The 24,614-nt window shown below is 34.5% G+C and overlaps 1 protein-coding gene across 1 annotated transcript in view; it reads right to left on the bottom strand.

Annotated features, from left to right (window-relative positions):
* Positions 1–4,583: 4,583 nt before the first annotated feature.
* The window catches only part of LOC107290672 (gamma-aminobutyric acid receptor subunit alpha-1), a 37,787-nt gene continuing 17,756 nt past the window's right edge, over positions 4,584–24,614 (bottom strand). The window contains exons 3-9 of the mRNA XM_015819575.1: positions 21,232–21,299; positions 16,059–16,279; positions 14,940–15,022; positions 14,359–14,502; positions 9,765–9,917; positions 7,224–7,426; positions 4,584–4,898 (exon numbers count right to left, since the gene is read on the bottom strand). Coding sequence (XP_015675061.1) covers positions 4,584–4,898; positions 7,224–7,426; positions 9,765–9,917; positions 14,359–14,502; positions 14,940–15,022; positions 16,059–16,279; positions 21,232–21,299 — 1,187 coding nt within the window. The remainder of the gene's footprint in view (positions 4,899–7,223; positions 7,427–9,764; positions 9,918–14,358; positions 14,503–14,939; positions 15,023–16,058; positions 16,280–21,231; positions 21,300–24,614) is intronic.

The raw sequence follows: 24,614 nt of genomic DNA, 5'->3' as shown, positions 1-24,614 counted from the left end.
TTAGAAGCTTTTATTTGACCATTTCATTTGAATGGAAGAATTCTCATTTGCAAATGAATGTGCCAAGACAATCCTAGGGTAATATTTCTAATCTCCACAGGAAATCTTAAGAACGCTTATACCATTCTCTTTTATTGCATTAATTTGATATTTGTCAGTGACAAAAATGTAGCCTTCCACAGTCATATTTTAGGTTTATAAGCAGTTTTGAGGATTATTTTAAAATCAATCGGCATTAGGGAAGAAGCAATGATGGCTGTACCCCTGAAAAGAAGGGAAATAAAGGCATGTTGTCGGAAAAATGGGGGTGACTTTTTTTCTATAAATGTCAAGATGGCTTATTTGAAAATGAATAAAAAGAGGCAAGATACATTTTATGATGTAGTGTGGATCTGTAAAAAAGCCGAAAAAAATCTATATACAAATAAATAGACTAGTTGAGAAGATATTAACAACTAAGGTACAATTGAAACCAGAGACTTTCATTTTGGGATTAAAGAACAGCTAGAAAAAAAGCAATGGAAATTTGGTTTTTTATATGACAACTATGGACATATATGTTCAAAAGTGGAAAAGTTCAACAATAGAGGAATGATTAGATGGAATTTACAGAAATGGCTAAACTGATTTATTTGATTAGGGGGGAAAAGATAAAATATATGTATATGATTGACTGGAAACCCCTTACAGACTTTTTTTTTGCATGAAACAGCATTTATGACTTAAGGTTTTGATGATCAAAAAATTGAATAATAGAAGAAACTGAGCTTTTTTGTGAATATATAATTAACTTGTAATTATATCTGCATTTACTGCAAATAAAATCCAAAGCTTTTATCTTTTATCTTTTCATGTTTGGTTTTTTCCTTTTCTTTCTCTTTTCTGTTTATTCTGCATTAGTTTGTGTTAGTTTTTATGTTCTCTTTAAAACTTTTAGTAACATTTATATATTTAAAAAAAAGAAAAAAACAGGAATCAAATTAGTATCACTTAGATCAGGGGTGTCAAACTGCCAGCCCACGGGCCGAAACCATGCTCACCCCCCAATACCTGCAATGGAAAAAAAGTCATGATACGTTGCAACACATCATGTGATATTGTGAGTTTGACACCCCTGACTTAGATGGACCTTGGAAGTGTTCTTTTAAAACAACATCTTTAAAGTGTAAAAATGATAATATATCAGTTATCTACTTTATGACTGGATCAAAGTTGTAGCTTATTTCATTGTGGTTTGCATTTCATCTAGACAGATACACAGATGGCCGCCTTGTAGCTATGTAGGTTCGTAGTTTAGTGCAGGTTTTTGGATTAACCAGATATAATTTGATAAAAAGGACCAGAAAAAGTACATTCCCAGTTACTATTGTGGAAGAGTTCTATGTGAGAGAAAAAGATGAAATATAAGGCGATTGATAACTATATTTATGATAAGCTTTCCATTTCTGCTTCTGCTTTTATTTTTATTAGACCTTATGAGAATGTTATGTAGTAGATAAGAAAATGTCTTCACGTCATTCACTGTTATTGGATTGGATTTGAAAGGCTGGAATCAAAGCATCTGAAGAAACACTCACCAGTGCTTTATGCTTTCATTTGGGCTGTTCTCTTCTTGGGTTTACTATGCATTTAATGGTCCATCTCAAGCCATAAAGCATGGGTCATAAATCAAAGGAAACACATCAAACAAAGACTACGTTGTACAAAAAAAATAGAATAATGCTTCAAACAATATGTACAAACAGCAGGAGCTGGGTTTTTTTTTTTCTCACATTTCTTGTCAAATTTTCTCTGACATATATTCTAAACCATTCAACCTTTTGTATGTAACATAGCAAAAGGGACATTGGCCAGCAATGGTCATTTATAAACAAAAATAAGCCAAGTAAAACATTCACTTGTGTTACTCGTAGTTTTTGTTTTAAACTTTATTAGTATAATAGAATTACAGTTCAACATAAAATAATGAGATTTTGCTAAACTCTGTAAAGCATTACATGCATCTGCCATAAACAATCTCTGTTATAGATTTAGGTCTTATTGCCACATTGCTGCACTGAAGTGCAATAAACATTCAATGTCATCTTGTTTTAAATTATTCCAGGAGTAAACAAAAACTGACCTCTATAAGAGTGTATCATTATTTTCAAGGAAGACTTACTATTATTACATGGTTTAGCAAAGCATTGTAAAAAAGCTACATAGAGAGTACCTTGTCTTTGATAACTGTGCAATCAGATTTATACAGGATACTGTTCACAGAGACTAACAAACTAAGAGGTGAAATAATGCATCATCACATAGCAAAATAAAAAAGCAGACTACTTAAGTAATATTCAACTCTAATGTGCCAAATGCAGGCTGAAAGGAGCCAAATGGATAACTCTGAAGGTCAAATGCCCTTTATGAACACACTAGATTAAACGCCAAAATAACAAGATAAACAAATACTGAAGTGAAATTCATATTTTATTTTGATTGTTTTTCTATACATATATCTACACATAATACCAGAAGATAACACATCCTCTTTAGTAAGCTTCAGTCAGATTAGCTCATCAAGTTTAGACAGGACTAAATGGTAGACAATGAAGCATTAGGGTGTTGTTGTTTTTTAAAGTCACCTTTTCGAAAGAAAAAGTAAACTATTTCATTTGTACATACTAACTGTGCAGCAACCTTTTGATTTATTGAGAAAGAGTATATAAAACATTGCCTGTAACATGTATAGATGTCGATCTCACTATTGTGTTAGCTATTTTGACTGAAGGTCCATACAACTTTGTTTTTAATATGCATTCACTACCATGTGTTATGAATTCTGAACCCTTACATTAATACCTCCCCAAATCCATGCTTCAACTCTATTTTTTTTAAATATCCATCTTGGTAATTTGATCCCCCCCCCTCTTTAAAATAATTTTTCAGCAGAAATAAAACTAGGTAGAATTATCTTGGGAATACCAATAACTTGAAAAATGGACATTTTGTATTTAAAGCCCTTACATATTGTTCCTACAAATATATTGCTACAGTAAAAATGAAATGTAATAAGTTTTACTCAGTAAAATGTATTTTCCTGTACATTCGTTTGTGTATGTTTTTTCTGTATTTAATGCTACATATATTACATCACTTATTGTTAACAGTTATGTTTCAGCAAATATAGCAATAATATACAGATGACATTTATCTTAAATATTTTACCATTTTCCTACCAAATATAATTCCATATTTTTGTATTCACGCATTACCTGAGCATACCAGTCATTAGCCTAATAGTATAACTAGATGATAGTTTCAGATTGCAAGCTATTGTACAGATAATCGCTTTACAAATGGAATATATCCTATTCCAAGCTCTCTTCCTTGTCTTTTTGTCCCTTTTCTTTCAAATGCCACTGACTTTTCTTAAAAAAAAGAAGTGCAGGTTCTAAATGTTTCTTTTAAAAATGCAACCTATTAAGAGTCTGGAGAACTAACCCCCACACAGCATAATATGAACATAAAAAAGTAAAAAAAATGTACAGTCTCATGTAGTATATTTACACATGTTGTTGAAATAATACATTTTGTCTTTCTTTTTGCCACATGTTGCAACCTAAAATTTTCTGGTGCAATCTCTCTACTTGTTGACTTGAAGATATGGCCCCCAAAGTCCCTGGATAATTTTATAAAATAATACATCCAATGTACTTAGAGATTGTTAAATATTGTTTTCCTTCTAAAGCAACCAACCAACCAACCAACCAACCAACCAACCAACCAACCAACCAACAAAAGTCTTAAATTCAAATACAGAAGCACAAAAAGAAGAAATGACCCTGTATTGTTTTTATCTAACAGAAACAAAGAGATTTAGATCTGCACTGAATGTGCCATTGGTTGATATTATTAAGTCAAGTGACCATTTGATGTTTAAAATAAGACTGAAGTGAGAGAGCATATTAAAGCATTCATTATATGAATCAATGTGCTATTCTGTGAGAATATCTACCATTAGGAAATAGACTGTTTTGTATGTAAATATGAACATTAATTTACTTTAAAATTGATGTTTTGGGAAATTCAGCAAATAGGAAATCTAAGAAAAATACTATATTTTCTGGAATCCAGCACTTTGGATAGATGCATATCCTATAAAAGAATTCAAATAAGCAGCACTCCAAAAATGGAAACTAGAATACCTTATGTGCAACATGAACATATATAAAGACAGTTTTACCTTTTATCATTTTGCATAAAAATATTTCTGCTCTGACATGTACAACATCCCTTCTGGGAACTTCCAGCGGTAGGCTATCGACAAATGATTTTGGATTTCTTTTACATTTCCCTCCCTTGTTCAAAGTCACGGTTCAGAATCTGGTGTCTACATCACATCATTACAGCCCTAGAATACAGAGTTAATATCTTTTCTATTATATATATGTATATATATAATATACTTTTGCTTTCTAAAATAAGGACATCTCAATTTCTTTAAGACAGAGGCAATGAAGCAAATGAGAACTGCTGTGTGTTTAGAACCAAAAAGCAATTCCCAGTGCAAAACAGATGGACAACTCTAATGGATGATGGGGCTAGTATGGAGGGTTTTGGTCCTTAAGCTGGGGCTCCCTATTTAAGTAAGTAGCCCAGTACACTAAATTAAAAATCCCAAAGAGCAGTGGAAACGCTATTCTTGATAGTCGATCAATTTTGCTGACACTGTTAAAGGTTTTCTTGGGTTCAGGTGGCTTTGTTTCAGCTTTCACATCTTTGGGCTCTATCGTTGCGCTTTTAGCAATGGTAGCTAGTCCAGGGTCTCTTGCAATATTTGGGGTAAAGCTGGTTGCTGTTACTGGTGCTGTAAAGGAGTTGTTTTTCATAATGAGAGGATCCTTCACTTTCTTTGGCTAGGAATAAAGAACACAGATTTTAAACGACATGTCATTTCACCCATTTAAAAATATTACTGCTTAGATATTTAGATCTTTAAAAATTGTCTTGTACAGCTTAAATGTTGAAGGTGGATAGATTATATTCAGATAAAGTATGGAATGAATAAATATCATATAGTTTTTGAGTAGATATATTGTTTTTACTTATTGTTTTATTAGAGTTAAAGTATGTAAATATTGATTGTATTATGTTTGTTTAGTTAAATTGTAATTTAGATATGGAATGGGATGTGCTTTAATCCTNAGTCCAGGGGGGGAAGGGGATTAGGGGACAGAAATTATAAAAATTGATGTATTTATATGTTATAGGTAAACAATAATTGTATTGAAAAGAGGAGATGCTCGGCTGGTACCCCAAACTGCACTCGATGAGGTGGTTAAGAAGGGAGATGGGATGTAGGTAGGTGGAAAGGAGGAAGGAGGAGAGGTTGTGGGTTTAGAGGAAGGAAGGATAGGAAAGTGAATGAGGGTGGAGGCAAGGCGGGGACTGCCGAGCGTTTCAGAAAATGTATTGACTTGGATTATCTTTTTTCTGCTTGTGTATGTAAATGCATCATATTGGTATTTGCTGTTTGATTACAAAAATCAATAAAAAATTTATTAAAACAAAAAAAATATTACTGCTCAGATGTCCTTCAGATAGCCATGTTTAATCAGAGGTTTCCCCCCCCTTTTCCACGTTGGCAAATAGACAAGGAGAAAACAGAATCAGGAATATTCCATATTTTCTATTGAGAAACCAGTGCTTGTCACTGGTGCTATCATCATGAAAGAGACATTTTCATTGTCATAAGCTGTGCTGACAAACTCTGTGAAGGAATGTAGAGTAAACATTGAGAAGGAATGAGCACTCCATGGAGGAGGGTGTAGAGAGACTAAGAATAGATTATTCCATCCTGAGAAAGAGGAGAGTATAAGGAAGAAAACCCAAATGATCCTACCTTGATTTTGTTTAGTGTCAGAAAGGACAAAGAAATTTGGATAGGCTTTAAAGATTCTGTCATTCTATCTTGCCACAATGAAGATCTTTCCTTCAGTCCCTGCTTGTGCCTATTTCTTGACTTGGCCTACCATGAATGATTGACAGATGCCATCACACTTGTGTTGGGATCATTTTAGAAGGCAAAGAATAGTCTCACTTCCAAAGCCTTCTTCTGAGGAGGATGTGGTAGGGAGGTCAGACCTCCTATTCTCTAGGTTCTGTCAAGCATTGTCAGATTCAGGCACTGCTGTGTGTGAAATAGTCAGGGATCGCTTATTTCATTTCTTGCCCTTGCTCTCAGAATTCCTCTCTGCAATTCCTTTTTTTTCAGACTCAAGAGTCTGAATCACACATGCATATACATCACTTCATGTCCTATGGCATGATGAATCATCATTCAACAACTTGCTGTCGAATGTCCCAATTTTCTCTATTGAAAAGTTTTATTTTTAGATGGCAATAAGTGGGTGGTATGAAAATTCTTTTTGAGGATTGTAATGAGTGATAGCTGTTTCACATATATCAGTAGTTGCCTGCTAATCTCTGAGTAAATAGCATGCATGTGTGATTTTGTCCTTAACAGCGATCTGGAAAACAGCCAAAACCAATGAAATTTCTATATAGATTCAAATATGATTTAAATTATTTAATGAAAAAATGCATTAATAAATTCCTTACTTCTTACTATCTAAAGGGAAATTTTATAATTTGGATTATTTTGAAAGTCATTGATATTGCTTCCCTTGTGTTTGTGACAATACAATTGAAAGTAATTCAGTACAGACAAATATCTAAGCCAATAGTTTGAAACCTCAACAGATTTACTTTTAAATGAACTTGTATACAACAGATTGCAAATCTGAAGACTTTTTTTTCAGTAGGTTACTATTAATATAATCATGTAGCATTGCATAATAGTTTGTTTAGCAGGTTTGTGCTTGTGAAACCCACTAGGTACATCAGACCATGAGATATACTCCATAGGAAGATTAAAACTATTTTTATTGAGATTGCTATAGTAACAGCATTTTGAAAATCTGATTATGCTGCACCGCTTCATTCTTATAGTTCATGGAATTAGGAAGTACCTGAGCTGCTTCTGAATGTTATTGGAGCATCCTGGATTTAGAAAATATTTTGCTTTCTTTTGCCCAAGCAACAGGTGTTTTGTTTTTTTTTTCATATTTCTGTCAAGGTCATCTTCTTTACTCTCTACATGTGGTCCATAGCATATGAAGTAATAGCAACAAGCAACCATTTCAAATACAAGTAAAATATACGAAGAACTGCCTTATTACCTTTTCTGGAACTACACTCTTGCCATCCCATGCATAACCTCTCTTTGTAAAGTAGTTCACTGTGGCAAATTCGATCAGAGCCGAGAAGACAAATGCATAGCACACAGCTATGAACCAATCCATAGCTGTAGCATAAGCTACCTTGGGAAGAGAATTCCGTGCGCTTATGCTTAAGGTGGTCATTGTTAGCACAGTTGTCACACCTGAAAAAAAAAAACAAGAATATTTCCAAATTTTCCATTTTGTTGCTACCTTTGCTTCAAGAAAGTATTTTTTTCTTGTCTTTGCAGATCTCTGCAGTTTTCTTGACAAGCTTTTTCAGAAGTGGTTTGTCATTGCTTCCTTCTTAGGGCCAAAATAAAATGATTGGCCCAAGGCAGGCATAGTACTCATGGTTTTCTAGTTTCTAGCCTGATGCCTTAACCAATCTTAACCAAACTGGCTCTTTTTGTTTTCCTGAGCCTGCTAAAAGTAACTGAATGATTATGTCAGAAGGAACCCAAGATATATTGTAAATTCAATCAAATATTCCAATCAATGGTAAGGCAGATCTTTCCGGTTCCAAAACCCTATTTTAATAAGCCTGGGGAAATTGAGATAATTCAGATTCCATTCACTAATAGAAAACAATAGATTCTATTTTTCATTTGATGATATCTCCTGTATGTATGTAGACTTGAAGATTTAGAACTTAAGAGTAGAGACAGACTCTCACTGGTCCTAGATAATAAGGTGTATATCAAGGGACTGTGGTAGTTGTGGCTCAAACCGAGCAAGTTGCTTGTTTTTATCTTAGACTAACCTACAATTATCTTTCTATGCCATGTTTTACATTCTGTCTGAAAACCAATAATGGGAGGGGAGTGAATTAAAATTGTACCCAGAAGGGAATAAAACTGAGTGAAATGGGAGATCGGGCAATTCATTGGACAGGGTGAGATAGTCTACCAGTGACAAGTGATCATATTGTACTCAACATTTGGCAAAGTATTAAGGCTTTACTTTACTACTTATTTATAACTGATGGTATGTAATTTTGTTTATACATCTTAGATGGGTTTGGTTTGACAGAAAACCAATTGTTTGAGATGAATTAAAGTTATGATGTGATTTGCTCTGGCATAATAATCTTAAAGAGAAATGGAAGGCACTTTCTGTTCACTAGCTCATTTCTGAAACCTATCTTGAATTCTCCAGCTGGCTTTTGCCACTATTCACCTCAGATTCAAAAGCTAGCTATTAATGTTGATTGAGTTAGAAATGAGGAAAGATGCCACTGTGACAATATATTTTGCATGTTCTATAGCACTGTTCATCATCTGCTGTTGAACAGTTTTCTTTTAACTAGCCACTGAGCTTTTACCAAGAGTAAAAAGTCTGCATCTTTCTACCGTTGCCTTAAATCACTAACCACCAGTTACCTTGACAACTGCAGACATCTCATGTATTAAATATCTGCTAGAGTATATTTTCACTGTGTCAATTGTTAGCCAAAACCTACAACAATCAAAAATATCTTGCACTACCCATATTCAAATGCATTATTTATAGAAAATAATCTGATTTTTTCCATTTTCCATCAGTTCTGTTCTGAAATGGCTCAGACTACATAAAGATCCCTACCACCATTACCCCCAAATTTAAGACTCTACTCAGAGGAAGGATTTTAAATTATTTTAATTTAGTTATACAATTGTGGTGTCCAATCACTCTCACGATTATAAGCTATTTAATCAAACTCTATTTTCTATTTCTCTAGTTTCATGTGCTTACATAAAATATTTGAAGCATTCTTATTGAGTAACTTAAAGGGAAAAAATTCAGCTCCACCTCAATTCCAAAATGGAAGACAGTTCAAATAGAAAGGCCAATGAATCAAATGCCACAAAACAGAGAGCTGAGGAAGAGAAGAATTGAATGAACTCTGTCCAAATTAGTGAGGTGTGAATTTTGACACCCAAAGTCTTAATGTAACACTTTTAGGAAACCAAGGGTTGTGGTAGATAAGATAATAATGCAAACAATAGGTAGGATCATGTCACACTCAAGTTTGGCGGCCAGGACTTATCTCAAATGTAAATGAACTATCTCTATAATTAGGTACTCATTGAGTATGAATTTGGCAATTCATAGACTAAAGCTGGCCATAGATTGGTTTAATTGCCTTTTGTGAATCTTACTGCTAATGAAGTTGTCACACAGATTTTACCAAGAATCATTCAGGCAAGCCAAAATTAAATCCAGATAGGCATAGAAGCAATTTTGGTAATAAGAAAGTTAAACTTTGGGATTGAAATAAAGCCTATGTGAAATGTCAATGGGTTTCTCCAGAAAGCACGGGTTCACACTTTGTGTATTCTACCTGATCTCCACCTGACACTAGGTTCGCAGTTGATGGATATGATACAGAATGCCTCACTGAGACAAAATACTGCTGCCATGGACACCTCAAGTGTGATAATTTAATCAAAGAGTATTAATGCTACATATATTAATGCTTTTGAACAATTCAAGCATATTTGCATAATGTAAGACACTCACCAAACACAGTTCTTGCTGGAACTGATTCTCTGTTAAGCCAGAAAGATACCTGGGATAGAATTACTGTCATTATGCATGGCAGGTATGTTTGAATGACAAAATACCCAATTTTTCTCTTCAGGTGAAAATGGGTAGTCATCACAACGTATTCCCCTGGATAAGAGGGAAAAAAAGCCAAGGAAATTTCTTAGGATATAAATAAGGGAAAGGTGAGGGAGAATTTCTTGGAAGTCTTCCATCAGAAATACAGTGTACCTTTGTGGCTTTAAATTATTATTTCCAAAAGCACTAATCTAGAACAACAAGAATGGTTCCATATTCTAGTTTTGTATTTTAGAAGGAAGCAGTTAGTATTTTACAAAAAAAAAAAAGTAAGAGCCCCTCTTCTTGGCACTCACACAACTCCTTACCTTTGATTCTAAAATATCTTTAGTTGCACACATAACATAGTCACCTGTGGCAAGATGAGTGGCAAATAAATTTAATAAATAATAATAATAATAATAATAATAATAATAATAATAATAATAATAATGATAGCTGAACAAATATTTTCCCTCAGTTCAATGGATTTTGACCCAGGGTTTTCTCTCCTTTCTTCTGCATGTGATTTATTTGACCTCAGTAGTACAGTTTGCTACTCACTGCATTTGCCCATTATAAAATTTAGAGGTAAGGAATACTTCCCCAATCATCTATTCTTTTTTTCAGTCTGTATCATGGATTCCTTGTCAACTTTCTAGTCATCAGAATGAACACAGGTCATCTTCCTTGTAGCAGCAGGGATGATGAGCCTCTTGTGAATTAAAGGAATACTTGGCCCTCGAGTGACATGTTGAGAACTACACTATGAAATTGTGTGGGTGAAATCAAACATTTGGATTCACACATCATTTACAGCTAATTAAAGAATTATACTGTTCATATGATCATTCTCCTTTCACTTAAAATGTCAATCTAGTAACTATTGTTGGAGGTACCTGGAAATTCAATCAAAGTTCCTGTTGTTATATGTAGGCCTGAAAGTATACTTGTGATATGATGACCTATAACATAAAAATAAGACTCTTTTTGGACTATCCAGAAGGAATGCAAAAATTAAGATCATGGTGTTATGATCACTAAGCTTATACAAAATGATTGTACTAAGCCATCATCTGAGCTGGCTGCTTGAAGTGCGGAAGCATCATTCCTGGCCATGCATGTTGATGTTGCATTTCTTGGATATCAGTCCAATTGACATCCTTTTGTTTTGGTCAAGAAAAGGCCATAAAGTAGCTGGGATGGCCTATAACAGACTATGACTCTGATGCTTCAAGCAATGATTTTAAAGTAAAAATGGTTTTACTGTCTTTGCAGAGCTCCTGTTTGAATGGTTTTGTGCAGCTCTAATGATGATCAGAGTATCTAATGCATTAGTTTCATAATTGCATGCTTACAGAGCTTGGCATAGAACAATCTGCAGTAAGGATGAATGGGCTGGCTTCATTTAATGAGATGCAATTTATCTACAGCTACTTTTGATCCCATTCTCTTTCTGCTCACTGTGCCGCTTTTAGATTTCTTGTTTTTGTTTGTTTGTTTTATAAATCAAGAAAAAGTGTTCAGTTAAACATTGGTGGTAGCTGTTCACTATATAATGGCTTTTATGAAATGAGTGTTTTCAAGAAATTAAACAAGTTTCTCATTTTTACTTTTATCTTCTATGACTATTAGTTTAAAATTTAATATCTTGAAAAAATCAAATTCCTTAGGGTACTAATAATATGGCATTACATTTAGCACTGACAAAATAGAAACAAAACAAATGTTAGCTGAAAAGGAGAAGCAAGAAGGCTTGAAATCAAATAAAAGTGTTCTTCCAAAATTAGAACTGACATATGAAACAGTCCTGGGGATTTGAAAAATCTAATTTCAAGCCACTTCTATTCAAGTCTTGGTTGAAGATGAAGAATGTTATCACCACCCTTCTTTTGATGCTGGCAATGATGATGGTGATGGTTTAGCCCATCCTTCTTTGTGAACTTTGCAATGAATACGATGGTCTCCTCTCTTTTTATGCCCACAGCCACAGTCTTGTGAAGTAGGCTAGGTTGAGATGTAATACATTGCCCAAAGTCATCTGTGTTGAGAAAAAACCTGGATATGGATCTCCCTCAGCCTAGTTCAAAATCTTAACTATTTCAGTGTTGGACTAATGCAAATATACTGATGGAACTTTAAGTTTTGTTAAATATTTGCTGGCTTAGAAAGTTAGCCTAATAGAATCTGTTTGCTAACATTTGCTTATAATCCTAAAGAGGAATTCATGGTACTCTCTGAACTTGATTATTTGTTTGTGGACATTTTGTTACCCAGCTAGTGCCATACTATAATCATTGTCACAATCCTAACCTCATTCCAATTCCCCATCCATACATTTTTGTCAACTCATGGACACAGTGTTAGGTAAGAGCATTTCTGAAATAAAGACTGCTAGGTCTTCAGGTAAGCAAACTACAAGCAGGTTCTTATATCCTGCTTTAGGAACCATTACTTCTAAATCCATCCAATACAGAAAGTGCAACATGGCCATTTTATCACAATTTCAATAAACTGTACTGCCAATGTTGCATCACAAAAGAAGTCTTACCAGCAAAATGGGAAAATGTCCATCTAAATAAATATATTCCTGCTCAGTTTTCATTCATTTCAGTGACATTTGATGGATAGTATTTTGTCCAGCTTTCACTGCAAATCCGGTTGAAGTGTTCCAGTTTTCATTTTGTAAACTTTCTGAGAAATTTGATCCATACTGTCCTTCTTACAATTTTGTTTTCACTATATAAAACTTGTTAGCTGACTTTATAAAACATCAACTACCTAAGTATTTAAGTAATTTTCAATAAATTTGTGAGGTTAGTTCTACAAATTGCTTCAGTTCAACAATATATGAGAGAACCATGAATAATACAATTACAGTACACAAACTATTGTATTTTTTTGTTTGCATTCCATTCACAAAATCATTTAATTGTAACCATAATATCTATAAAATATTGGAAGCCTTTTAGACTGCTGTATTCTGCAAACCAACTAAACTAGAGCTAAGGTATCAATTCAGAATCTTAGATTTTCTGAAATCCACTGCACTATTTAAATTTCAATTATGTATCAGTAGTCTATAGACATAGTTTTCCTTTTAATCAATTTTCTTTCCTGTTTTATTTTTACTGTATTTTTCCTTTATTTTTTACTATTATTACCACTACTATCACTACCACAATTCAACACCATAACCATGTTTTAAATTTAATTATTGAAATTGTTCCTTTTCTGATAACAGTGCTTCTAGTGGTTTCACTGAATGTTTTGTGTTACTGATCAGTGCCAACTTAATGCAGAACTTGTCATTAACCATAAATAACCGTGATTAATGTCTTTCAGGCTAAGATGTTAATTTTGTTTTGATACCTTTGCAATTTTCCCCCCTGCCTGAGCTGCCTCATATCTGACAATATGTATAAAATGCTGTGAATAGGGCTGGAATGCTACCAAGGATCTTTCTATTAAGATTATCTTTGGGGGGGGGGGGTGATTCTGCAAACTAGTTTTTAATTTCTGTTTCTTTGCAGGAATTTTTTTGTTCATTTTTTAAAGACGTAGATTGCAGGTCTATGTAACTGTGAAATCTTTGGTTGCCTCTTCATTTATGACTGATGGAAGAAAATGTTATGTACACGTAGGGAGGGTATGGACTTACTATAGTGGCTATACAGTTTTATTATAGTAAAATAGAATAATGTTCCTTTCTAGAATAGAAACAAAAAAAGTGTTATAGAATATAACATTTTTAAAATTTATGTTATTACTAAAGAGGCTTCAGAGAATCAGTTTGTTACCTATTCATATAGATCTATATTCCAGACATTACCATGTGTCAAGGTCCATGTCCATGTCCATACTATGCCAATATCTCAAAAGCCTGCATATATTTTTGTACCTTCAAAGGATTAAGACATCTACCTCCTTGAGAAGCTTATGGTTTTTTGGAAGGAGCTGCCATTGGTTAAGTTTGAATTGCTGAATATTCAGTCTGAGCAACATCTTGCCTATTACCCCAGTCCCACTGTGTCGTTCTTTTCAGACTCTTCCTTTTTTGAGTTACGAGAAAATAATAAACTGATTGATTGCCTTGAAAAATCCAGGGTCTGTGTAGCTATAAGCAACATGTGTTGAGCTTTACTGTTCATAGAGGATATCAAGCTGAGCAAGATGTAATGATGTGATGAACTCCTGTTTGTTTGCTGGGTTTAATGAGATCCAAACCTGGGGTGAACACTATTTGAGTACTGCCAATTGTTTGTTTTGTTTTGTTTTTCAGGGGCACTGCAAAGCTAAGATACATTTAAATAAAATACGTTCAGTGTGACAGACATATATTTTAGAATGCAGATATTTAAAGAGCAAATTAGGAATTGTTTGCTTTTTTAAAAAAGTGAAAGAAAAGATGGGCCTTTAAAAGAATGCCATTCTCATCTAAGACATAGTATTTTTGAGATAAACTGCTGTGGTACAAGCAATAGACATGTAGCAGCACTGGGATTTTACCCACCTGTGCTGGATTGCACAATTCCGGAATCCACTGTTTGTCCCATGAGATCATATTGATTCAGTCGAGAGCCATCTTCAGCAACTTCAACAGAGTGTGCAGGTTCACGGGTCCATTCATAAATCACCTCAGATTTTGTGTAAGCATCTAGTTGGTTAAAAAAAATCATTTCCAAAGTTTCTTTAATATCCCTGGTCAATCTGGACAAATGCTTCCCCCCCCCCCCACATTGTTGCTATGTAAAATAGTTTATCCCTATTTCCTGTGTGCGGTTCAGAATGACAGAAAACAATTGAGATAGCGTACAGATTGACAGTCAATCAATCTTGGAGGTAAATCCTATATTTTCTGTATGCATTAATAAAGTCACTAAAGATATGCTTTCTGTAATAAGATGTAGCTACGGTTAAGCAGAACTGAGGGATTTGTATGTGTACTCTACAACATGTCCATGTTAAATATTGTATAATGTTTACCCATTTAGAACTTCTTTATCTAAAAAAATTGCAATAGCTGGAAAATATCATAGCTGTAATGGCCCACCGAAGGGAGAAGCTGGAAAATAATTATCAAAGTCAACTTACAGCTTCCAAATTTCAATGGGCAAGCGTGTGCGTCCATGGGAAAGTCTTCTAAATGCATTGGGCATTCTGCTCTCACTGTAAGTCTGCAAACAGGCCAAAAGCATTAGAACAGATTTAGAATATAAAGTGGCTTTGATGAAAATAGTAATAGAAGGTACCTATTTTACTGCATTTGGTTAAGAAATTGTATGAAATAATTAGGTGCAGCAAGATTAACCAGAGAATTTGGTTCAGTTGGTTTAAAAGCCCAGGGGTTTTTTTGTTGTTGTTGTTCTAGACAAGAATTCATTAAAAGAAACCTCAAAGTTTATGTTACTTTTTGCCCTAAATATCAGATACTTATTCCAGTATCCCCATCCTCTCCTATTTATGAAACAGATAATTGCAATGTGTAATTCAAAAGTGTTTCTCTGTGATGCATAATATGCAAGAGATTTATGCAAGAGTTATTTTATGTGTCCCAAATTTTCACCATTTGAGCATAGAGAATATATTTTTATAGAGCCATTATGTTAACCTTCTTAAACCAAACTTCATCTAATTTCTGAGTCTCACAGATACACAACACAAGATATTCCTTTTTTCTATTCCACAGTAGGTACCTTGTTTTATATTGGCCAAGAAGACCAGAAATGTCTCCTATTCTTGTTCCATCCAATGCTTGATTATAAAAGGAGCACAAAATATATCATTTCCCCCCTTGAAATCAGTATGGTGAAAAGTCCCACCTTTCAACTGCAAATAATAGGTTGATAATGCATAATTGCTTACATTACACAAACTACCACTCCATAAGATTGAATTGTAACAGCAGTCTAATCTCCAAATTTGTTAAAATAAAATATGGTGTTGTTGCTATCCCAATGAATGTATTAAGCTCAGGGAGAAAATGAAAAGATGATACAAATTAGAAGAAAAATTACTGAAAACAGCTGCATTCCATTGATTCCTTTAAAGATGTACATATTTTACTATCCAATGCAAATCTTGGAAAAATCTATAACTTTCATTAAATCAAAAGAACATTTATAAACAAAAAAACAAAAAAAAAACCCCACCTATCCTGAAAAGTATGTAGGGTTTTTTTCATAAATAAAATACCACACCCCTGCCTCCTACCTCATTGTGTAAAGCAGTGTCCCATCTTCTGTAATTCGCAAAAGTTTGTTAGGCATAGTCATGTTGTGAGCTACTGATTTCTTTCCATTGTGGAAAAATGTATCTGGTGTCCATATTTTGCTAGCCATTAAATTATTCAGTCGAAGTACTTGCATTGGTCCTTTGAACTTCAGCCTTTCATCTCTCCAGCTTTGTCGGAAAAATACATCTATTGTATATTCCTAAAATTAGAGAATCATGAGCTTTGAAAATACTTCATTTATGAATAGCATCATTGAAGAGCACAAGGCTTTCCGAACAATACTGAGCTTTAACAGGTTCATACTGGACATCTGTGTTTTGTCATTTGTCAAAGTCATAAAACAGATGAACAGAAGTAGGAATGAGGGTAGCCCTTTCTTCTGAAAAAAAAAAGATTCCTAAAACATCCAACAAATTTTGGTTAGCACAATTATGTCTTGTACTTTACAATAAAATTATATTTTTTATTATTTCAACCGCTTGCAAAAGTCAAACCTATTTTAAGACAGAATTCTCAAGCTCTCGGTCACAACCCCAGGGAATCACAAGCAAATTTGAGAAAGATTCAAGTTTGAACAGGGCTTCTTCATTTAGGAGAAAGAAGAAATCTGGAAGAGTTAGAAGAGTTTTCTTCAATTAGAAGAAAGAGGAAAGACACAGAGAAAACACAATTTTATAGTTTCCACCTTTGCAGAGGTCTGGAACAAATTCTGGCTGAGCTTCCACAGTGTATCTTGATAAGCCAGCAGCCAGCTTGTCCAAGCCAAATAAAGGTAAAAGCCCGATGGTTTACATATGCAAAGCTGGATCACCGGCTGTACTTGTCCCTGTAGTGCTCAGACAGCTGGTAGTAAATTCAGGATTTTCTGAAATTGCCACTATAAAGAACCAGCAGAAATTCTAAATGAATAAGAAATGCTGTCTCCAAACTAAAACTCACTTTCCAAGACTAATGCAAAACTAAGCCAGCTCATCTTATTTAATATAATTTTAAACTTGAAATTTATTTTTCATTTTCCAATTAAAAGGCTTGATTTTGTCAATTTTTTATAGTTCAATCATTGTTTTATTTATTTAATTTATTTATTTATTTATTTAATTACATTTATATCCCGCCCTTCTCCTTGCGGACTCAGGGCAGCTGACAATAGATAAAACGCTAACATGTTATACATCTAATTAAAAATCAATTAAAAAGAAATATTTAAATGCGTCCAAATTAAAAGTAATTAAAACCCCTTTAAAATCCCTTAGGCCAGTCCCGCGAGCTGGAACAACCACGTCTTGAGGGCGCAGCGGAAGGAAGGGAGATCAGGGATCACCCTGATCTCTGGGGGCAGTTCGTTGATATATAAATTAGAATTTAATTATTACAAATAAATAGCAAGCTTTATCTGGCTATTTCTTGCTTATTTCTAAGACAGTGAATGATAAGATAACTTTCCCTAAGTAATAGGGAAAGTTATTTTATCACTGTAGGGAGTCAGTTCATTTGCCTTCATTTGTGGAGTCAGTTCACCACAAAGTTTGATAATTCCTGAAATAAGTGAAGACCTTACCAATTGTCAACAGCAAGAGAGACTATGAGGAGGTTGGGGGGGGGGGGAAATGAAAGAGAAAGCAGACATAGACAATCATGAGATAGCAGGCAAACTGGTTGACAGCTTTTTGTATAAACACAACTTAGGCCAGGTGGAAAAAAAAGGGTAGAAGCATTTCAAATAATCCATGTTAATTGTTAATTAACTCACTATATATGAAGATGAAAAATCTTCTTACAGTTTCCAAGGTTCCCAATCAAGCTGTGAAGATACCTTACTGAAAGCTATGCAGGTCTATTGCCTACTCCTATATGACAAATAGCTAATTCTTTCCTCCTCTTTCTGAGAGCATATATCTATGCAGTTTGGAATGTCTATGCAAATTGATTTGAGAAGAAGATGACTGGGCTGCTTATGTCATGTGAACTGTAAAATATGGTTCGTGTAGCCATTTACGTAAACGGCAGCACTCCATTTGCTGCTAAGGCTTGGGTGATACCCACTTTTCTCCTCAAGCCATTTGATTCAGAAAGTAATTTAATCACATATCTGTCGGCAGAGTTCACTGACTGTACTGCAGTTTAGACTAAAAGCATCTGCATCGAAGTACCTTGCTGCTGATTGGGAGCAGCATGCATAGACTAACCTTATAGCTACATTATAATAGGGTCTTAAAACCAGGAGTACAAATAAGGTATTAGATGGGCAGCCAAGGAAGGATTTCTATGTCTCTGCTTGCTGAAATTCACATTACAAATTCACCTGAAAGTTCCCAGGCCCTTTTTCTGAAGGTATTTTTTTGCTGTGCAACAGTATATAATTTTACAATGGCTATTAATGAGTTCCAGAATGTTCTGCCGTAGATGAGGTGTTTGACTTTTAGTTCAAAAGATTTGAGAGCTAGTTTTCTGAAAATGATATTTCTCAAGAAAGAAGGGACAAACATATTTCTAGCTACAGTATGTGTGAAGCCAAATATTCTCTTGAAAATTCCCATTTCTCCTGTAAAACCCTGTCTTTACACCATAAATCTCAGCTTATTGTTTTTACAGACTGCTTTAAACTTTATGGCATAACCACAAAGTAGGAGAAAAACAATATTGTTACTGAGAAAGCTTATCTTTTTCTTGTTCCTTTGAGTCCTTCTTAAATCAGGCTGTGTAAGAAAGTTGGAGCCTTCATTACATTATATATTTTGTAATACTCCTCATGAGGTTAGTTATGGGTAAGTGTGTTTGTGTGTGTGTTATGTTCCTTTATTTGCTGAGAATTTTCTTGGGTTTAACTCCATTGCTTAGGATTGTTACAGACACATAGACCATACAGATACTTTAGATCCTTAGGTTAATAAAGTTATATACATATATAAGATTATTTAGAAATAGAGAGAGATTATATAGAGATAGAGATAGATATCACATTACCGTCATTTTAGCCATTGTCTATCCACTGCAGGATGAAGGCCTCTTCCGCATGTTTCCAACTAAAAGTCCTAAGCTTTTTTTGCCGATTGGACCTGATATATGGACCTGAATATGGCTATTAATATTGTTCATAGATAGATAGATAGATAGATAGATAGATAGATAGATAGATAGATAGATAGATAGATAGATAGATAGATAGATAGATAGATAGATAGATAGATAGATAAATAGATAGATAGATAGATAGATAGATATAGATAGATAGATAGATATAGATATAGATATAATTATATAGATATAAACAAGACTGTATTGGTTGGAAACATGGGGAAGAGGCCTGCATCTTGCAGTGGATAGACCAGTGATGGCGAACCTTTTAGAGATCAAGTGCCCAAACTGCAACCCAAAACCCACTTATGCATGGGCGGGTGCCAGGTAGGTGTGGCCCATTGGGTGGGTGTGGTGGCATTGGTAACAGCAGACTGGGTGGGACTAAAAAGTTCAATCAATCAATTCCAACTTTGCAAGATCTTTTTTTTCCCCGCGAGGTTGAAATTGACTGATTGATTGAACCTTTTTTTTTGTACATGGCGGCGGAGGCCTAAAGCGAAAAGGTTTTATAAAACCTAGCTGAAGGCCTAGGACTGGGGCGATGGCGTGCATGCCCACAGAGAGGGCTCTGAGTGCCGCCTCTGGCACCCTTGCCATAGGTTCACCACCATTGGGATAGACAATGGCTAGAATGATCATGATATAGATATAGAAATAGATATGGAGATGGAGATGGAGATACAGATACAGATAGAGAGATACAGATACAGATAGATACAGATACAGATACAGATACAGATATATGAAATTAATCTAAAGGATATGGATGCTCTATCTGCCTGTAATAATCCTTTAGCCTTGAAGTTAAACCAAGATTAATGGAACATAATAAATTCACAGAAAGATGTATGTAAGATAATGGCTATGTTGTCATAGTGGACAGAAAATTTCATCAATGAAAAATAAGACATTTTATTACTGAGGAAATGTACAGTTACAACAGACATGCCAGTTTAAATTGGAGAGCTGCTATAGTTTTGGGAAATAGGGCCATAGAAAAAAATATATTATTCGTAGCTCTGAGCTTGATTGTTTGTTTGCAGATGTTTCATTACCTAACTACATAACATCCTCACTGCTAGTGAGTATGGGGTTGGCTCCATTTATATCCAGTAGCTTGCCCTACCAGTTTTGGTAGGGAAATGGTGTTTTTTTTTCTATTAATTGTTTGAGTAAAGTGTTTCTCAGCCTCAGCAACTTCAAAAATGTATGAATTTCAACTCCCAGAATTCCCCAGCCAGTTAAAAAACACTGTTTTAGAATGTATGTGTGTGTGTGTTTATGTGTGTATATAATAAATCCAGGTTATAAAGAAATACTGTTGCCAACTTTATCGGCTTCTCTTAAATCTTTCATTTATTTTACTACTAATAAATCTTATATAATAATGTTTGTTCGTCAGTAGCCAGAATGTAGGAGAATTTCTTTGGACTCAAATGTGCTTCCTTGTGGCTTTGTTCCAGCAGATAATACATAATGAAATTCCTGAGAATCAGTCCTAAGCTGGAGCTTTTATGCATCACAATTTATTGCCAAGCTTTTAAGGACCTGAACAGTCAAAACTGACCTCAAAATTACAAAATGTTTACAGGGAGAAAAATAAGAAAAAGAATTATTTAGAATCAAGAGATTTAAGTGGAAGACCAATCTTTTAAATAACGTAGGCAAGATGAGGCAATGCAGAATTATTTTATTACTATTTTGACTAGTGGCCTGAACAATCATAAGAAAACAGTATTTATTCCGCTCTTTATTTCCCTAAGCTGATTTAGGCTTCAAATGGCCCATTCTCATGTGAGGTGTTTCCCTTCCATTTGCTGCTCCTAGGCCATGGAATGAACCAAATATTATAAATGTTTCAAATGAATTGAATCATTAAACTGAGGATGGCATTCAAGTTGAATGCCTCAATATACTCAGAAACTGTCAATTGCAAGGCTGCAAAAACTGCTGGAGATATGGAAAGATTTTCAGACATGAGCAGTGATAGATACATTCAGAATTCCACACATTCCACATTCTTGAAGGCTAAACAATTCTTAACATACTAGAAGGCAGTAGAGCATTACTTACCATATCATGATCTGAAACAGGACCAAAGCTGGTAACAAAGATGTCAGTCTTCACTGCAGTTACACGCTCTGATGAAGCAGGAAATTGGGACAGTGAATGCCTATCATTAACTTTCTTTAAATTCAAGCAACATATTCTCTTGTTCCAGCAGAAAACACATTTATTTTTATTAAAGATACTAAAAGGAGGTGATAACTTTGTATTAGATGCTTTACATGTACAATCTCCGAGCTGTCCATCTAGACTTATGAAAGACTTGTAAAACCCTGCAGAGAGCTGTTACTAAGCTACTGCATGTATATCATACAGAACTGGAGAGACCAACAGTTTGATGCAACTATAGATGTTTGTAGTTCATCCACATCAATATTTAATCAGTTAAGCTTAAATCCATAAAATCATCTTCAAACTATGTGTGAACTTTTGCACATTGTACACATTTGTTCTCAGAAGAAATTCTATTTCGAAAAAAATCTTCTCAGAAGGAACCTTCAAAGCTTTGTACAGGTCGTCCTATGATCACAACGAAGACCAAAATTCCCATTGCTAAGTGAGGCAGTTCTTAAGTGAGTTGCACTTCATTTTATGACCTTCTTTTACCACAGTTCCTAAGCAAAAACACCACAGTTGTTGAGTGAATCACATGGTTCTTAAGTGAATCTGGCTTTCCCCTCCCTCCCCCATTGATTTTGATTGTTGGAAACTGGACGGAAAGGTTACAAATGGTGAGCATGTGATCTCGGGATAGCGCAACCATCGTAAAGGTATGCCAGTTGCCAAATTTTGATTATATAACCAGTGGGGATGCTGCAAGAGTCATAAGTGTGAAAAACATTCATAAGTGACTTTTTTCACTGCTGTTGTAACTTTGAATGGTCATTAAATGAATCATTGTAACTCAAGGACTACATGTATAGTTCCCCAGATTTAGAACTCAATTTGGTGATTCAGAGGAATATCCTCTAAGTCTAAAACAAAGGTCAGTGGAATGTATATAATCCTTTCCCCATAACACTCTTGGAAGAAAAAGTAAACAAACAGCCATATCATAGTTACAGTCTGGTTAGGAAGGCCATATTAATGCACCAATAATTCAGTATGCTATTATATAAACTGAAAACTCGAGAAAATGAGGACTTTGATATCTGTCCAAACATTAAAGAAAGATGCCAATGAACCATCGCCAACAGTGACTGTAATATATTGTTTTATTTTATTGCTCTCAGGACCAACCATAAGAATGATGCTGAAAAGGCACTGTGATGGGACAATCTCTGAATTAGCCATCCAATAAAATTGTTAAGGTCTAATGAAATCTCCCTATGAGGTCATTAGAGGAAGAGGTTTCTTAAAATTAAACTGGGTTGTGATCAGTGGTGGGATTCAGCCAGTTCGCACCACTTCGGCAGAACCGGTAGCTATTTTTTTGTTGCCCAGGCCCAGAACGGACTTCCGGAAGCGGCATCCACACAGAGAACCAGTTGTTCACATATTTGAATCCCACCACTGGTTATGATGTAATTCTAAAGACTGTCACATGAGAACTAACCTGTTATTGCAAGTCTAAGGTGATTCCCCAAAGAAATATATTCATCCTGAAAAAAACAAATCTTTTCTTAGCCTAGCAACCAGTACCAGAACTTAGAGTCTGCAAGATTTCAATGCAAGCTGGTTAGACTACAAACTGAGCCAGCAATGGGTACGTTCCTTTTCATGGGGAAAATTGTTTCAGATAGGGTGAATTGAAGCAAAGAAACAGAAGGGAAAGAGTTTCTAATGCTTCATTTGACTCCCACTGTCTGTCTTAAATTATTCTCCATTTACAATGCTTTTTACTGAAATAATAATAATAAAAAACCTAATTAAAGAAAAAAGCTAGGGCTTTCTGAGTTTAGCTAAAAAGATATAGGTATAGCCATAGAGTTAGTCTTCAAATGGAACATGGAACAGGTTCTCATTATGTCTAGTGTGTTGTTATTCAAGTTATTAAAGAAAATTTCTTAAATCTAGTGAAAAGCACTATTACTATGGTCTATTCTGAAAATAATGAAAGCCTTGAAAAAGAAAAATGTTTGATAATTTGCTATATTTCTTTTTACTATGTTGAAGGTGTTGGAAAGTTTCCAATTATTTCAAAATAGAGCTGGATGTCATCCCAAGTCAAGGGGAGATGGGATTGTAATAGGGAATCAATCTGCTGGGATCTTTGAATTAAAATTGCTGTAAGCTAACTGTAATGGTTGAAAAAGGTGTTATAAAAGATTAAATGTTGCTACTGATTTATCCTGGCTGTTTTTTCCCATTCTTAATGAAGCTGAAATTCAACTATACCCACTACATATGTATTTGCATTCAGAATCCCCATCTAACTACCCCATCTCACCATGAGGCTGAAAATAAAAATCTTTATGTCTTTTTATTTCTCTACTGTACTGGATTTCACACTAGAGCCCTTCTACAGCTGAAAAAGTGCTCTGGCATGGAGAACTGGAAGCAGCAGCCAGTGGTTCCATGCCATATTTCAAATATTACTTTTTTATAACCTTCCAATAATGTAGATTAAAAGTAAAATGAAACAGGTATTATTCGGTTGCAACTGGCCATCTTGTAGCCAGATCATCCATAAATTTCTTCAAATAGAACTTCCATTGTGTACAACCATATTCACTTCCTGGAAGCTACATATGTATCATCAACTTTGATGTGGATTAAATTTCTGTCTCATTTTGTAAAGGAATTTCCTTCCTTTAACCAACTCCAAATCTATCACTTTCCTTAAAAACTTATTTTTTTTAATCCAACTGTTCTTTCTTAGTTTATAATTTCTTTTTTTATAATTTCTTTTTTAAAATTGTATTTAATTAGTTATTTTATATATAAGACAATTCATTTTCAACCAAATATATGAAAATAAAACTGAACAACACCCTATTTTAAAAAAAAGGACAAAACCCAATACAATAACACTAATAAAACTTATCAAAAGAAAATAATACTTATAATTAAAATATATCCCAAGTGCACCTGATTTATAAATCTTCAAAAGATGAAACAGCTTTCAAGATTCAAGATAATGTGACATTTTCTGATTGACAGAAAATAAATATTTCTCAAAAATTGCTAGGTCACACATCTCTAAAATCAAATCCTTTATATCTGCAGCTATACTATTTTTTCCATCTCCTAAGAATTATTCCTTTTGCTATTCCTAAAGCATGAATGACCTTTGTTCAGAACATGTTAACTTCCATGAAGAAGGTATATAATGTAATGCAGCCAGTGGTGGGATTCAAATATGTGAACAACCGGTTCTCTGTGTGGATGCCGCTTCCAGAAGTCCGTTCTGGGCCTGGGCAACAAAAAATTAACCACCGGTTCTGGCG

Source organism: Protobothrops mucrosquamatus, unplaced genomic scaffold, assembly GCF_001527695.2.
Source record: "Protobothrops mucrosquamatus isolate PMUCROS unplaced genomic scaffold, P.Mucros_1.0 scaffold955, whole genome shotgun sequence".
Lineage (NCBI taxonomy): Eukaryota > Metazoa > Chordata > Lepidosauria > Squamata > Viperidae > Protobothrops > Protobothrops mucrosquamatus.
This window is presented reverse-complemented; position numbering and strand designations above follow the sequence as displayed.